General features: G+C 44.8%; 1 protein-coding gene across 1 annotated transcript; it reads right to left on the bottom strand.

The window, feature by feature from the left end:
* Positions 1-404: 404 nt before the first annotated feature.
* Positions 405-3,863, bottom strand: LOC4342516 (DNA-binding protein RHL1). The gene is made up of 11 exons (XM_015789291.3): positions 3,498-3,863; positions 3,296-3,406; positions 3,065-3,151; positions 2,733-2,965; positions 2,438-2,516; positions 2,008-2,151; positions 1,756-1,795; positions 1,595-1,657; positions 1,100-1,131; positions 963-1,004; positions 405-839 (listed from the first exon to the last, which is right to left on the bottom strand). The coding sequence occupies exons 1-11, from the start codon at positions 3,804-3,806 to the stop codon at positions 795-797; spliced, it is 1,185 nt and encodes a 394-aa protein (XP_015644777.1). The 5' UTR covers positions 3,807-3,863; the 3' UTR covers positions 405-794.
* Between the last annotated feature and the right edge of the window lie 12,036 nt (positions 3,864-15,899).

Genomic DNA, 15,899 nt, shown 5'->3' with positions numbered 1-15,899 from the left:
TTAAGAGAGCCAGCCAGTCTATCAAAACCGCTTGGATCAATTGAGGTTTCCTTAAGTCGTTCTTTCAAAGTTTCCAGCAAAACAATCCCTGGAAATTAAATCAGACAATCGACCCAACATGGATCAGCTAGCAATGCGAGATAGATAAAGAGGATAAACGAGAATAAGAAATACCAAGAGCACGCCCAAGCACAGCGAGGCTGGCATTTTCCGTGCATATATACCATGGCCAAATCCTTCAAGCTGATGAGCAAATCCTGCGATTGAGCAGCCCCTCAATCGGAGATGAGAAACCGGAAAAGGAATGAAAGGCAGTGGCGAAAGAGAGGAACATACAAGCTCGGGGTCAGCTTTTTCTCTTACAAAAACAGGCCTGTTTGCCTTAAGCCCCAGGACCCTCTCAGTTGTTCAGATAAAACCGTTTAATTTATCAATACCATAAATAAATACACAACAATCATTTTCTTCATCAATGGTATAGTTTATATCTGCAATTGCCGTACTAATTTGCATTGCAGACCCTAACAATGATTTATCAGCTCTTGTTTATGTTACATTACAACAAGTCAAATAAATAATAAATCTAGTGCTAACAGATCACACTTCTCGGTTTTCAATTTCACCAGTACGATGAAAAGACTATGATGATATATCTCATCAATGGTCAGGTCAGAACCTAAGCTCCTCAAACACATCAATTGTGATATTGCCCCAAAAGAAAACAATTGCCCACAATCTTGCATCCTTCACTCTTCATCACCGAGTGCTACATTCCTTTCAACTTCAGCTGCACATCACTCAGCCCAGTCTTCATCGCTATCATCGTCCACATTGTTATCCTGTCATATGCTGTTAGGATTAGCTGGGAGGAAGGCACAACCTCATAACAACAACAACAACAACAAGAACAATGGCCATAATGTACCAATCTACTACACTGTAGCTATCAGAAAAACAATCACCTGGGAGGAACTTGAGAGCACTTCAATTTCGTCATCTTCTACCTGTGACAGAAAAATGAGGGCAAAGGCAATCAGCAAAGTAAACAATGGGCGACATTCAAATTAAAATCCCTGATCATTGTTGCTAAGTAAAGTACCTGTGTTTTTCTCTTTTTCTGACTTCTGCCAGCTACATCCATGTAAATACAATTGTCAGCTTCATATGAAGAACACTAACATGTACTGATGTACTCAGTTAAAGAAAAGCTGATAGATCGTTGCACATTGCACTAAGAGCCACTAAAATGCATTTGTTTCCCCCCATGCATCACAGCTTTTACCCAGCAATATCAAGTCTTGTAAAATTCAAATAGCATATTTAGTATAGAGCCACCACAATAGATGTTAATTCCATCATTTATTCCGATTCGACAGGCTTGAGATGGTCCTAAAGCTTCATGAAATGGATTAATATTTTAAATGCCCCTTACATAGACAAAAGCTGAAAGCTTCTCAAGTAAGCCTCCCAAAGCCTTTGGATTATTTTAGAACAAGTCTTCTCCATTGAAGAAGGCCTTCAGAGGCTTAAAACAAATGTAATCGCACCAAGGTCTATTAGATGCTTCTAACAACAGACTTGCTACTGCACTTACCACTCTTCTTCCCTGTTGGATGTTTTTCCTCTGGACTTGCTCGCTGCTTCTTAGCAGCAGGTCCTGTAGAACAATGCCAATCACAAGTCCAATCAAAAGGAATTTTCGTTGTGTAATAAAGGAAAACACAAGAAACCTAGAATTGCGTAAATATGAAGAACCTTTTGTTGCTGGAGATCCTTTCGGGCTTCTAGTACATCTCTGAAATAGAAATCCTTTTGTCAGATGCTTAACTAATTTATTTGTACCAGGCATGAAAACAGATAATGTTCAAAACACACATACGAAAAAAGAGGTATGTTGTGAAGTTGGTTCAATTAATGCATCAAGCAAACATTATATCGAAGTTAAGGGTATAACTGCCCACTATCACAAGGAGAGAAACTATTATAATAACAGGTATGAATTTCCACCTTTTTTTCTTCTGCTTTTTTAAACATGCTAGACAGAGTAGCCTGAACGAGTGGCTCCTTCTTAGCTGAGATAGGCTGCGCAGATGAATCTGCAGGTTTAATGTCTTCACTTTGGGATTCATTCTTAACTGCCGGACTCTTCACCTGCTTCAAACGAAGAAAGCAAATAAACACAATAAAATTATTTACAAAAGATAAAAGCTTGATAGACATTGATTCATATATTTGAATCTTATAAAATTGAGTAAATTTCAGAAAACTGCAACTTTAGTGACAAAACTATCAGTTTGCTGCAACATAAGCGACATGTTTCAGTTTCCTGCAACAATAGCGTGGGAAATTTTCACAAAACTGCAACTTTTACATTATATGCTGCTACTTTTACGTTATATGCAACAAAAGCGTGGGAAATTAAATTCGGTATCACTACCTTCTCATCCATGTCCTCAGGGACATCAATCTCATCGTCATTATCAGATGAATCGTCTCCAGAGGATATCTCAGTATACCTGCATAAAGAGCGAGGGATCTATCAAGTATACCTTTTTATTCTTTGCCTTTTTTTGGGTGGGTGGGAGATGAATATATTTGTTTTTAGAAACATTAGCCGTTAAGCCAAATAAATACAGGTAGTAGGCAATCTTTCAGCTGCTAAGCAACAACTAGAGTCCGTGTGCTTTTCTGTTTATCCGAGAGAGCAACAGAAAAGGGTGAAACTGACTTACTTCAAGGCTTTCCCAGCAGTTCTAGCAGACTGCCTAACTGAAGGTGCTTGACTAGTGCTTTGTGTGTTATCCTCGTCCTTAAGGTCTGAATCCTCGGAAGAATCAATGTCAGATTCAATCTTTGGGGAAAGGGATCCTGTGGTGGTTTCCTTTGGCGGTTTATTGATGGTAACAGCTTCATCACAGGAAGCACCTGCTCCACCTTTAAAATCAGAATCTGCAACAGCCCCATCCTACCAGTTTGAAATGAAGAAGCACATGAGATGAGAGGCACAGTAGCGTCGTAGAAGAAGCGAAAATTAAGAACATATATGGATGGAGAGCACACGCACATTCTGGAACTCTTTTGGAAAATCCAGTTTCAGTTCTTGTGGGTTTTCTTCTTTTGTTCCAATCCACCAGGCTTCAGAAAAAACAATCTGCCAAATAAAACAGCAGCATAAGTAGTTACCAATAACACCCCAGAGAAAAGGGACGAGCATAGCAGCAATTCTGCGGATGCAAGTTCCACTTCCAAGATAGATACAGGGCAGGCAGAGCAAAGATGTGAAGTTTGAAGTAACCAGGCTCTCGAAGACGTCCTCGCAGACAACGCCCTTGGTGGACCTGCTCATCTGCAGTGTCAGATACTTGTTCTTGGGGTACACATGCGTCCCCAACAGCTTCATCCTCCCCTGAAACATTCATTACCCACCCACAACATACATATCATACCATCTCACCTACCTGACGGAATAGATAGATAGATAGATAGATATAGGATACCTGTGGGAAGTCGAGGTAGAGCAGAGGATTTTTGGTGCCAAGATCAGCGAGCTCGCCGACGCGGCCGCCCGAGGCAGCAGCCGCGGGCGCGAGGAGGCCGGGGAATGAGAAGAGGAAGCGGCTCTTGCGCTGCCCGCCGCGGCGCACGATGTCGCGGCCCTGCAGCCGCGACACGGCAGTGGAGGGCGCGAGCGCCGAGCGCGGCGCCGCCGGCTCCCCGCGCTGGAGTAAGCCATTAGAGAAGGCGAGGGAGCGGAGGCGGCGCCGCTCGTCGGCCTCCGCATCGCCGGCCTCCTTCTTCTTCACCATCCCTCCTCCCTCCTCCTTCTTGCCCTTCTCGCCTTGCCTGCACTACTTTACGCCTCCCTTCTGCTAAAGCGGGTAGTACGCTAGTAGTATGGTTTGCTCGGTCTTTCGCCTCTATTTCAGAAATAGGCAAATAGCTGATTCTACTTTATGTACTACTAATCGTTCCAAGATTCTCTCCAAACATGTTTGTTGATATAGTTCAATGCCCAAATGATAGTTGTCATTCTGTACATCTATGGCGAATACGGCCAAAAGGTAATGACAAAATCAGCTAGTAGGTTTGGAATTGCTCACCGGAGTCAGGAGAGGCGGAGAGCCGGAGCAGAGAGGCAGTGGTGCCTGGGTGGCTGCCGGCTGGGCGCGTGAAGGCAGCGGCGCCGCCGCCACGGCTGGGAGCCGGGAGGCCGCCGGCCGGATGCGGCGGGAGGATCGGCGGCACGAATAGCGGCCTCGCGGGATGGCGGGAGCGCCGGAATCGCACTGGCGTCGTGGCTCGCGGGAGCGTCGTCGCCATCGGTCGGTCGGGACTCGGGAGCAGTGGCGGAAAGAGAAGGGAGATTGCACGGGAGAGAGGAGAAGAGATTAGGGTTTTTTTTATGGGCCAGGCTTTTTTTCGTGGGCCAAATTCTAGGGCCTACCTGGACTACCCTTTGGGCCCGCCCCTGCATCGCATTGACGTGACGCTTACATGATAGCTTGATAAAAAAACAAAATTGAAAACTAGAAAATTAAAACAAAATATATTGAGGCCCATATATCGGTTAAACAAAAAGATAAAAATGTCACCCTCTCTACCTCTATCTCCTCCCTCCGCTGGCAAGCCGAAGTTAGTGAGGACGCCGATGAGCGGGGTGGGAAGGGAGGAGGCAGGGAGAGTGTCCATGACTCCATGTCAATGAGGAGGGTGATGAAGGGGAGTAGGCTAAAGCCAAAGTCGATGATGATGCCGATGTCAGTGTCCATGCGGGTTGTGAGGCCGAGCCGCTCAAGCTCATTGCGGACAAGGGGTGCTGGTGTGGTGTTCCCAGAACGTGACCTCCAGATGGGCGTGGATGTGGTGCCGCACGCGCACCATCCAGTCCCGTGCGCCACAACAGCGCCTCCTCGTAACTTGCGGAGGCAGAGGAAACAATGAGGAGGAGGAAGAAGAGAGGAGCCACTCTTTCTCCAATTCGGTCACCACGGCTACGATTCAGCCTCCGCTGTACCTCCTTTCTCCTCCACGAGCTCCACCTGGCCTCCTCTTCATCAGCTGCTCCCTCATCAATGTGTCCACTAGCCCCTGAGGAGATTGTTTGCACCAACAGCCCAAAGCCCGTCATGTGGAACAACGGCAAGATGAGCAATGTCACTATGACCGGCAACGACAGCTTGCCACTTCGACTTCAATGGTTTGGCGGCTGGAGGAGGAGCAGCGCTGTCAAGCCGTCCTGATTTGAAGGGAAATAGACAAGGATGAGAGTGGCTGCCTGGGGGAAAAAGAAGGGAGTAGTTGGGCCGGGCTGAGGGAGAGGAAATGGGCCGTCTGGGAGAGGGAAATGGGGGCTGGCCCAAGGAAGGAGAGAGGGGATAAGAGGATAGGGGTTGTGTTTTTTTTCTTGGGAATTCGAAGGAGATTTGAATTGGAATTGGAATTTGAATTTGAATTTTTGTAAATGGACTGTAAAAGGGACTGTGAACTTTGATATTATGGGAGTTTATTTGTGGACTTGGAATAAGAGGTTTGAGATCTTTAATGGCATAGGCAAAAATCCGAATAAGAACCAAATTTTGAAAATAATTTTGTATTTAAAATAGGTTTTAAACGAAACGGAAAAATCGGGATGTTACAGAAACTAAGGTCTCCTATACGGGTAGGCATCTCCGCCTCTCCGGTGAGCACCTATGGTTGTGGTGTGCCACGGGAAGTTTGTCAAGACTTTCGATTTCACCTCCGCAAGGGGAAAAAAGATCAAGAGTGAAATCGATGAGTGTATTGGTACAACCTCATGAGAAAAAGGGTTGAAAGAGACTCAATTTTTGTGGCCACTTAACGGAGGCTTGGATCGTTCAATGGATTTTATGTTGGAAGTTTTAATTTGAATTAAAAGTTCTCACCATTTTAATATGTTATGAGATGTGATAATAAGAACGCCATTTAATTTAACCCCCCCCCTCTCCTCGCGTAGGAGGCATCACGGTTCTTTCATTAGGGTGGTCAAAAAGGCTTAAGGGGATTCAGCTACTGTCAGCACTCATCAGAATTCACAACATCATGCATGTTTCTACCTAGTTTAGCATAAACAGTAATATATTGCTAGAGTTAAGTGCGTTCTTGTCATCAATCCGTAATATGCATGAATACAAATTGTCCTCATAACCAATATTTTCGTTAGAAACCCCTGTTTCAGGCTTTTCAACTATAAAACTAGTATATTCCAACATCAGCTGAACTGGAAATTCTACTCTATGTGTCTAACCAACACACTAATCTTTTGCCGAGTTTCCTGAGCCTGTCATAAATTCAGCACAAAATAATTTGCTAAATCATGGGTCTCCTTCCTCGGTGACAACAATCAACATCATTTAGATAAATTCTACTACCAAAGAAACACAAAATACACCCAAAGTGCATAATTTTTTCTGGTGTTGCCTAACATTAAAATTCATCATATAAGTTCAACCGTCGTCAATGATGGGCGGGCCTGTGTACGGTGAGTTGGCGTAGACGCCCGCCGCGTTAACTTGATGACACTACTACGAAAATCATCGTTCGTGGCGGGCATTTTAGGTTTTCGCTGGCGGAATTTGGAGCCGCCACAAAGTAAAGGCCAGTGAAGATATAAGATTTTCGCTGGCAGTTTCGTTTCGCTTGTGAAAATCTATTTTCGCAAGCGGACACATGATTTTTTGCTGGCGGTTGAGGTCCACTTGAGAAAACTCATTTTCTCTGGCGGTTTCCTAAAGATAACCGCCAGTGAAAATTAACCCACCCCGCCAAAAATCACCTACCCCAGATTCAAAATTCCCCAGCCGGCCAAATTTATAACAGTCTTCAAATCCGCATCACAAATACATAATATTGGTATCAATCCTTAAATCCTCATTTAGATGGGCAGCATGTACAGATTGAAATCCACATCCAAAATTTCGAGCATCCATTCAAATCCTCGTTAGATTCCATTAACATGCAAGTGAACACGACATACAAGCATTTTGAAGATGAAAAAGAAAAGAAAAACAACATCAACAGGAGAGAGGAAGGAGATCGTCATCGCCGTCGCCGACCGAGCAGATGTGGGAGCCCCATCGCCGATCGAGCATCACCGCCGCCGAGCTCCTCCCGCCGCACCAAGCCCCGCAACACCAGATCTGAGAAGCCCAGCCGCTAGCGAGACCGTGGGAGGGGGAGGGGGAGGAGGAGGAGAAGAGAAGAAGCGCCCGCCTCCCGTGGCCGTCGCGCACCGCTTCCTATCGCAGCCGTGCGCTCGCCTACCACCATCGCAGTCTTGCGCCCGCCTTCCACCACCGTCGTGGCGCGCTCGCCGCCGTTGTTGTCGCGCGCCCGCCATCATCATCGTCGCGCGCCCGCCTCTCCTGCTGTCGTTGCGGGCCCACCTCCCGCCGCCGTCGCGCGCCCGCCTCTCCCGCCGTCGCCGTGCACCTGCCTCCCGCCTTCGCCATGCGCCCACCTCCCATCGTTGTCACCACGCCGGAGCCACCACCGCCGACTGTGGGGTGGGAGGAGGAGAGAGTGCTGGTGGGGGTAGAGGAGAGGAGAGGCTGGTTGATGAGGATGGATGGATAAGTACTACTGGCCGTTGGATGGTGATTTTTATAATGGCTGTGAATTTTTTCACTGGTGTTGGTGCTCTTTAGTACCGCTAGCGAAAATCGGATTATTGCTGGTGGTCTATTAAGATGTCTGCCAGTAAAAATAGGGTTATTTTTACAAGCGGATTTCTTAAGCAACCGCTAGCGAAAATGGACCTAAACCTTCCACCCCTCTTTAAAATTTCGCAAGCGGATTTCTTATATAACCGCCAGCGAAAAGAATAGGATACCACCATAAAAAATCATTTTCTAGTAGTGTCGAATGACCGAAAGCTGTGAAAATTTGCTCAAATAGCCGCAGGTTCAGGATTGAATTTGAGTTGACTGTACACAAAATTGATTTAACGTACCGACTTGTTTTGATCGCTGCTGGAGTGAGTTTGCAGAATTTAGGAGCGTCATGCCCGCCATGGATGCTCGATCGATCGGTCCAGTGAATAAAGATAACTTAGCTAGTACGCGTACCATTCAAAAATTCGATTAATAGCGGGAAAATATTATGTTATATAGTGTACGACATCTTACCAAACAGTTAGGAGTGGCATAGCCGCACAAGAAGATTACTCTTTGCAGGCATGTTGCTTTACGCAACCGTATGCGATAATCAATCTTTGTGTGCAGTCGTATTAAACGGCCTGCCTGCGAATCTGTGTGCTGTTGGATTGCCCACACATGAAGATTGTGGTCTTCGTAGACCTTTTAGAGTAGACGGGCCGTCCAACCACATCACTACTGGAAAAGTGATCTTTGCTGAGTCGGCTGATTTCCACAATAGTTCCGGTTCTAATAAGAACTGGGATTAAAGATTGTTTTTAATCCCGGTTAAAAATTTTTTTAATCCTTAGTCCCGATTCATCCCCTATCAGAAGCCTATCAGGGGACCGATGATCTTTAATCTTTACTCCCGGTTGGTATTACCAATAGAGACTAAATATCCATATATCTTTAGTCCCGGTTGGAGTTACCAACCAGAACTAAAAATCCATCTTTGTTTTAATCTTTACTCCCGGTTGGTAATAAAATCCATCTTAACTCCAGACCAACTGGGAGTAAATATTTCTCTCCCATCTCTGGTCGGTTAAGTCACAGGTGAGACTTTCCTCCTCACCAAGATATTTAGATAAGATCGGATCGATCATCCCCTCTCCTCCTACCCCTCAGATCCCCTTCCTCCTCCTACCCTCCCATCCGGCGGCCGACGGCAGCGGGCAGGTGGCCAGCGGCCGGCAGGGCCGCGCCCGGCGCCGCGGCAGGTGCCGGCCGTGGCAAGCAGCATCAAGCAGCGACCGTGGCGGGTGGCAGCGCGCCGGCCTTGGCGGGCGGTGGCCGACGGGAGGGGAGGCGCTCCCGGCCAGGCACCCTCTCCTCTGCCGGCATCTTTCTTTTTTTTTTTTGATAATTTGTGATTCACTGAGATGTATAATTTCTTTTTTAAGAATTTGTTATTCATTGCATAGATCTAAAATGTATAATCTGTGATGTATTTGATTTGTGTGTAATTTGTTAGGATTTGTGATGTATTTGATTTGTGTGTATAAGTAACTTAGCATTTGTGATGTGAATGATTTGGGATGTTACTTTGATTTAGGGATTTGAGGTTTGATTTGGGGTTATGCATGGCTCTCGATTTGGGACAAAATACAGGAATTAACTCTGGCAACTAGCAAAGAAACGATGAAAAAAAAGGGACCGACCGGGACTGCCGCTACCCTCTCTTTAGTCCCGCTTGGTGTTAACTTTACTCCCGATTATTTCACCCGGAACTAAAGATTCAACTCTACTCCCGGTTATTTCACCCGGAACTATAAATTCTACTCTTCTTCCGATTATTTCACTCAGGACTAAAAATATTTAGTCCCGGTTAAAAAACCGGAACTAGAGGGGTTTTTAACCGAGATTACAAACGGTTTCTCCAGCGGTATGGGACTTGGATCTGTAAAAACCCTTTCTCTATAGTAAGCGGCGCCGCCATGGATATTGACGCCGCCGACGATGTCCTTCTGGCACTGCGTGCGGCTGCCGTCGCCGTTGCCTACGCGTGCATGCGGGACGCTAGTCCGTCCTTCCTGGCGTCAGCGTGCACCGCGCTGCCGCGGACTTTGGGCCGGCCGTGCCCAGAGAAGTCTAGGGTCCAAGTTGGAATGGGACCCTAGGTTAATTGTATCTTCGTTTCGTTTCAGGTTATAAAACTTTCTAGCTAGCGTTGTCCATATTTATATAGATATTATATATGTCTAGATTTATTAACATATATATGAATATGGGTAATGCTAAAAAGTCTTAGAACGGAGAAAGAAGTAAAAAGGAACGCAATCAATAATTTTATGATAACAACAGATTGTGTTCTAGCACCTGCTCCGTTCTAACACCGTCTGTGTACATGCAACGTCAGGTATTATATTTTGTTAAACGGCATCCAGAAATTGATTTTACCCCTTTAGAAAAAAAAAGGTTTTCTAGTAGTGAAAGGTCAAACCATTCAACTTTTTAGGATATATATTTTTTCAAAATAAAAGTGATAAAATAAAAAGAGGATAATGTGGTCATGAACAGGAATCTCATTACTGCCTGACTTCTCTGGGCTTTATTTCTTCGGCGATGTCATATAGCATACAATAACCAAAAACAGGTATCATAAGAGCCATGAATATACAGAAAACGCAGCCAAACGCGCACTCCATGCTGCTGCACCGTGGAACAAGAGTGATAAAAACCATGCCAATCATCACAAGAGCAACAGTGTTCCCGAACCACTGCAATATATATGTCAAGAAGAGTTAGGAAAAAGTAAACGGATATGTTAACTTATAATGTGTGAAGAATCTTTGTTAGATCCGGGCAATATAAACGTAAGCATAAGAACTTTCAATAAGATTTTAGTAATATATTTATGGATTATCGTAAGAACTCTTGCTCCAAGGGTGTCGCCGTGTCGGCGTAGTGGTAGGTCGTCGTCGTCCTCCATGTAATCTCAAAAAGAAAGAACCCGATTTTTTTATATCTAAACATATGCAACCCAGTATTTTGGAATTATGATTCTAACCAATTAACCTACCCACGTGACCACCGTCAATATCCGGTTGATTAGGAGGACCTAATGAAGTATATGAGCTATTTGGGTTTTCTTTATTTAGACTTAGGTTTATTGGCTTAATTTTTTAATTCAACTTATTAGCTTACATGATTTATAAGGCGGTGAATTTAATATCCTAAGTTTAGTGATAGAGTTATACCTCTACCTCAAATAAGCAAAAAAAAACTTATCCAACTTAGTTTTTGGTTTAATAGTGTTGAGTGGTTTATGACTTAAAAAGCCAAAGGAAAAGGTTGCTTGCTTATTTAGACTTAGACTTTTCGGTTTATAAACTGACTTATAAGATTAAACAAAGAGAGATTCATAGGCTTTTTGCGGTTTTATATTGCATTAACGTGTAAGCAGTCCAATGGTATTAATTCTCTTTTTTTTTCTTTCCGCGGCCGATAGCAATATTTTGGTCTCGTAGCGCTAGCTATATTCAGATTACATTAAGAAATACATGTTTTATTTTTTTAGAAAATAATGTAAAAATATACATATGCTACGTTGAGTTGTAAAACGAAAATCACAACTAAACCAATTAAACATGTTTGCTCCCGTAGTGATGCATCTAACTGATTGTATATATATTTGTATGCGGGCGCGCTAACGTGTTTAATTCAGCGGCCCAATAGTTGATCAACTGGATCATCGGAAGCACCGTGCTTCATTTTTGTAATTAATGGGTTGTATGTGCTTACATCCAAAAATATTGAGGGAAAGGACATGACTCTTTGATTACATGACTAAGAAGATTAAGTCTTCCAACTAATTAATAGAAGTCCATACCAAAATTACAACGGTAAAATGTATATGAGTAAAAGAGAATTTAAGGCTTTGACTTCAATTTCACACCAGCTCATTCTTGTCTAGCCATGTTGAGCATGTGGTTCAACCATATAAGATTTATAGATCTCAAAAGTGAAAAACAAATAAAAAAAGATCAGAGCGAGTCGTACATTTGGCCCATTTTGGTTACCGAATTTCCTTTTTGCCACCCGGCCTTTATCTAATTCTTTTCAACTTTGGATTAGATACTTCTACTATTTCTTTTTTTCTTACCACTAAACGCTCTTCCCGAGCACAACAATAGCCTTTAAGCACATCGGCACCCTAATTAACGATCTCCTCTACTGATGTGCAACATCTCTGACGGAAGATAAAGATAAAAGCGTAGTCCAAAGTGTAAATTATATAAAAATACCTAGTCGAAAACGAAAAGATTACGTAGAAAGTAGTCTAAAGTGGAATTAACTTTGTTAACAAAAACTGCACGGCCAAAATACAGTTTATTCAACAATAAAATAAGCAACAATAATAAAATTCGATCTCGACCGGTACGGTTCGTGCATGTTGTGTACTCCCTCCATTCAAAAAAAAAAAGACAAACCGTAGGTTTCCGTGTCTAAAGTTTAACCGTCTGTCTTATATGAATTTTTTTTATAATTAGTATTTTCATTGTTGTTAGATGATAAAACATGATTAATATTTTATGTGTGACTTGTCTTTTTATTTTTTTCATATTTTTTAAATAAGATGGACGGTTAAACATTGAACACGGAAACTCAGGGTTTGTCTTTTTTTGGGAACGGAGGGAGTGCATGTATAGAGAAAGAGGTATGAGCGTACTTACCAAGAATGCTTTCGCGGCAGCTCGGGCAAGAGCAGTAGGGTGCTTTCGTCTCTCGATCGTCGGAGGATCTGCAGGCCGTGCCGGGGCTAGCTGCCCTTGTTCCAGCAAGCTGCACATGAGATCGGCCTCGGCCTTCTCCATATATCGCTCGCGATCGATCGAGGATCAATACAGCTGGATCGATCGAACGTTCGCATACGCATATCGATCTCGCGAAACACGCAGTGTGTATGTATATATTGGAAGATAATTAACCGTGTTCCTACGTGTATGTTTCGGAACAGGATCGAGTTGAACAACTTTCCCGTGCTCCTTAGTGATCGTCTCCGTGTTGAACTCCCTACTCCACGCTAATGCACTTTTACCGGACTTCTATTGGTCACTTGGCGCACTAAATTAACAATCAATTTGGTCGATCCGTGGTTTAGGGAACTCTCTCCAATAATCCGGATGTCACACCGTGAAAAATAAAAAGGAATAAATTCACTTTAGGTCTCTCAAATTGTCAACCATTCTGATTTTCGTCCTTAGTTCGGAAAGCCGGATGTGACGCATCCCCCAACTTATAAAACCGTGCAAACGAGGTCCCTCGGTAGTATACTCTCTGATTTTGGCTGACGTGGCGCTACTTTGACTAGGTCTTTATCCAACGTGGTATTGATGTGTTACTTACGCGTCAATTTAATCCAGAAAAACAATAAAACCCGTAGGACCCACATATCAATTACACACACAAATAATAAAAAATAGCGGGGCCCACTGTGGCCCATATGTCATCCTCACTACTCTCCTCTTCTCTCTCTCGGGCAAAGCAAAGCAGCGGTCGCCCGGTGAAGCTGGTTGGGCGACAGCCGGAGCAGGGGAGGGCCACGGGCAGAGCTGAGGGATGGAGCAGCGATGGGCCACGGGCGGCTCCTCTCCTCCCGCCGGCCGGCGCGCGGGCCATCCACTCCGCCCCGCTGCTCTGCCCACGATCCAACGCCGCTCCTCTTCTCCCCCGCTCTTCTCCCCAGCCGTCGTCGCGTGCTCCTCTTCTCCCCCACCTCCGCGCGCTGCTCCTTCCCCCCGCCGTCTACTGGGGCGAGGCGGGTAGAGGCGAGGAGATGGCTGCTCCGCCCGCCGCCTACTGCCACCCCTCTACTCTGGCCGCACATAGAGAGAAGAGGGAGTAGGGAGATGACATGTGGGGCCATATGTGCCCCCACCATATATTTTTTAATTTTTGTGTGTAACTGATATGTGGGTCCCGCGGGTATTATTATTTTTCGGAATCGAATTGCCATGTAAGCACCATGTCAATGACATGTGGGACGAAGGCCTAGTCAAAGGAGCCACATAGACACCACATCAGTTAAAACTAGGTTAAAACTACCGATGGACCTCACTTGCATAGTTTTGTAAGTTGAAGGATGCGTCGTATTCCAGTTTTTCGAACTAAGTACGAAAATCAGAATGGACGACAAATTGAGGTCCTAGTGTGAACTTATCCAAAAAAAATAAAAGAAAGAAAGAACCATGCAACCTAATCATGCTTCCTGGGCCTGGTCGGCTGGGCCATTAAGGCCTCAACCCTTAAGAGTCAAGCCGTTCATGCTAGAGTCGTAAATTCATTTGAGGTCCCTAACTTGACAATGAATCCGATTTTTGTCCTTCAACCAGAAAATCATATACAACGGGTCCCTCAACTATCAAAACCGGTGCAATATATGTCCTAAGTCAGTATAGTGAATGGTTTTGTTCTACGTGGCAATTTCAACAGCACTGAGTCAGTGTGGGCCCCACATGTCATATCTCTATGTTCTCTCGGTGGTGAGGAACACGGCCGCTGGCAGAGGGTTGTGAGGAGGACGGTGACCGATGAGAGAAGCTAGCTCGATAGAGGACGGACGCCGATGGTTGCCGTCAACGATGGGTGACCCTGACAACGCTGGTGACAAGGCGGACAAGGAAGGCGAGACCAGGGAGCACAATGTCGTATTCCTCTCAGCGCCCACTCCATTATCCGCAGCAACAAGGAGAAGCCGAGTATGCTGTTGTCCGCAGGGCCGAGGTCCTCGCTCCAGGGATCTGGCGGCTGGCCGCCCGCCGTCGTCGGGAGCCGAGGGGGTCCGTTGCCTAGTGCCCTCGCCGCTTGACCGCCCAGATCTGGAGGCTGGCCATCCGCCGCCTCGGGAGCCTGGAGGCCCGCTACTTGGTGCCTTGGTGTCCTCCGTCTGGTGGACCTCACTCCCGGGGAAGACATTGCTCCGGTGACACCGCCATGAGCCAATGGTGGGGAGCGAGAAGGCAACATCGGGAAAGGAAGATGGCGGGCGGGATGGCGAGCTCGAGCTCGCCAGCTCCCCTTCCCTCTCCCTTGCCTTTATCTTCTCATCGGCTCCCGCTTGCTGCAACCTCTCCGTCAACAACCTTTGGCGCCCTCCCTATCCCGGTCCTCTGCTAACTCTCGGCCTCTTCAGATGATGAGTAGCCAGCGGCGGCGGATACAAATGGGGTCGAGGTCAGTGTTGGAGGCGAGCTAGAGCATGTCACAGATGTCGTCCTCCTCACCGCCTGCCACTGGGCGTTGTCCTCCTCAAAGCCCGTCGCCGGCCTCCTCGCAGTGCGCCGTCTGTTGAGATTGGAAAAGGCAGGAAGAGAGATATAGGTGGAGAGAGAGGTGAAGAATCGCTGACATGTGGAGCCCACTCTAACTCAGCGATGTTACTCGGGTCAAATTGCAAATTGCCATGGAAAACAAAATCACTCACCCTACTGCCTTGCGACTTACTCCCTCCGTCACAATATATAAGGGATTTTGGTGAGATGTGACGCTTATATTATGGGACGGAGGGAGTATATTCTACCGGTTTTGACAGTTGAGCGATCTGTTGTATCTTGTTTTCTGTTTCAATGACGAAAATCAGATCCGTTGTCAAGTTAAGAGACCTCAGATGAACTTATTCCTAGCACATTTGTGTTGTTGCATATTGCCTCAGCTAATCACGCGTGCTGGAACAAGCAGAAATAAATAGGACGATCGAAAAAAGAGGGGGAAAACATGCAAAAGAATTAAAGAAAGATGAAAAAATAATTTTATAAAAATCTTTAGATTTGTTGTTCGTTATAATTATCATTTATCGAAAACATTTTTTCCAGATAGCATCTATAATCATCTATTGAATACAACTACAAGTAGAAAAGAAGAGTAAATTTCATAACCCCATCAAGTCACAAAAACCCACAGGTATTTTGGCATGTGGCACATAACTCAATTATTATGATCCTAAAGTTAAAAAAAATGCACTGTTAACTATTTTGACATATACTCTTGTATCAAAATTTGATAAAGTGGATGGAACATTTATATGGTGGATGAAATGCTCATAAATTTGACATGTGATTATAGAACTCAAAAGTGTGGTAGATCAAAGTTAAAATAATTAGTAATGTAGTTTTGAAAAATATTAGGACCATAATATTTTTGGGTATGTGTCACATGCTAAAATTTATGTGGTTTTGTTCAACTTTGATCATAATAGGTGGAGTTATATAAAATTATAAAAAAATACTAACAATCCTAAATTCCAAT

This window comes from Oryza sativa, chromosome 7 (genome assembly GCF_034140825.1).
Source record: "Oryza sativa Japonica Group chromosome 7, ASM3414082v1".
In the NCBI taxonomy this organism is placed as follows: domain Eukaryota; kingdom Viridiplantae; phylum Streptophyta; class Magnoliopsida; order Poales; family Poaceae; genus Oryza; species Oryza sativa.
This window is presented reverse-complemented; position numbering and strand designations above follow the sequence as displayed.

What these genes read in the sequence shown, in the direction of transcription:
- LOC4342516 (XM_015789291.3), bottom strand. Translation starts at nt 3,806, where the DNA reads ATGGTGAAGAAGAAGGAGGCCGGCGATGCGGAGGCCGACGAGCGGCGC. An exon ending in TTCCAAAAGAGTTCCAGAAT is followed by an intron (nt 2,966 to 3,064) that starts GTGCGTGTGCTC and finishes TCAAACTGGTAG; the next exon opens with GATGGGGCTGTTGCAGATTC. An exon ending in ACTGCTGGGAAAGCCTTGAA is followed by an intron (nt 2,517 to 2,732) that starts GTAAGTCAGTTT and finishes CTCTTTATGCAG; the next exon opens with GTATACTGAGATATCCTCTG.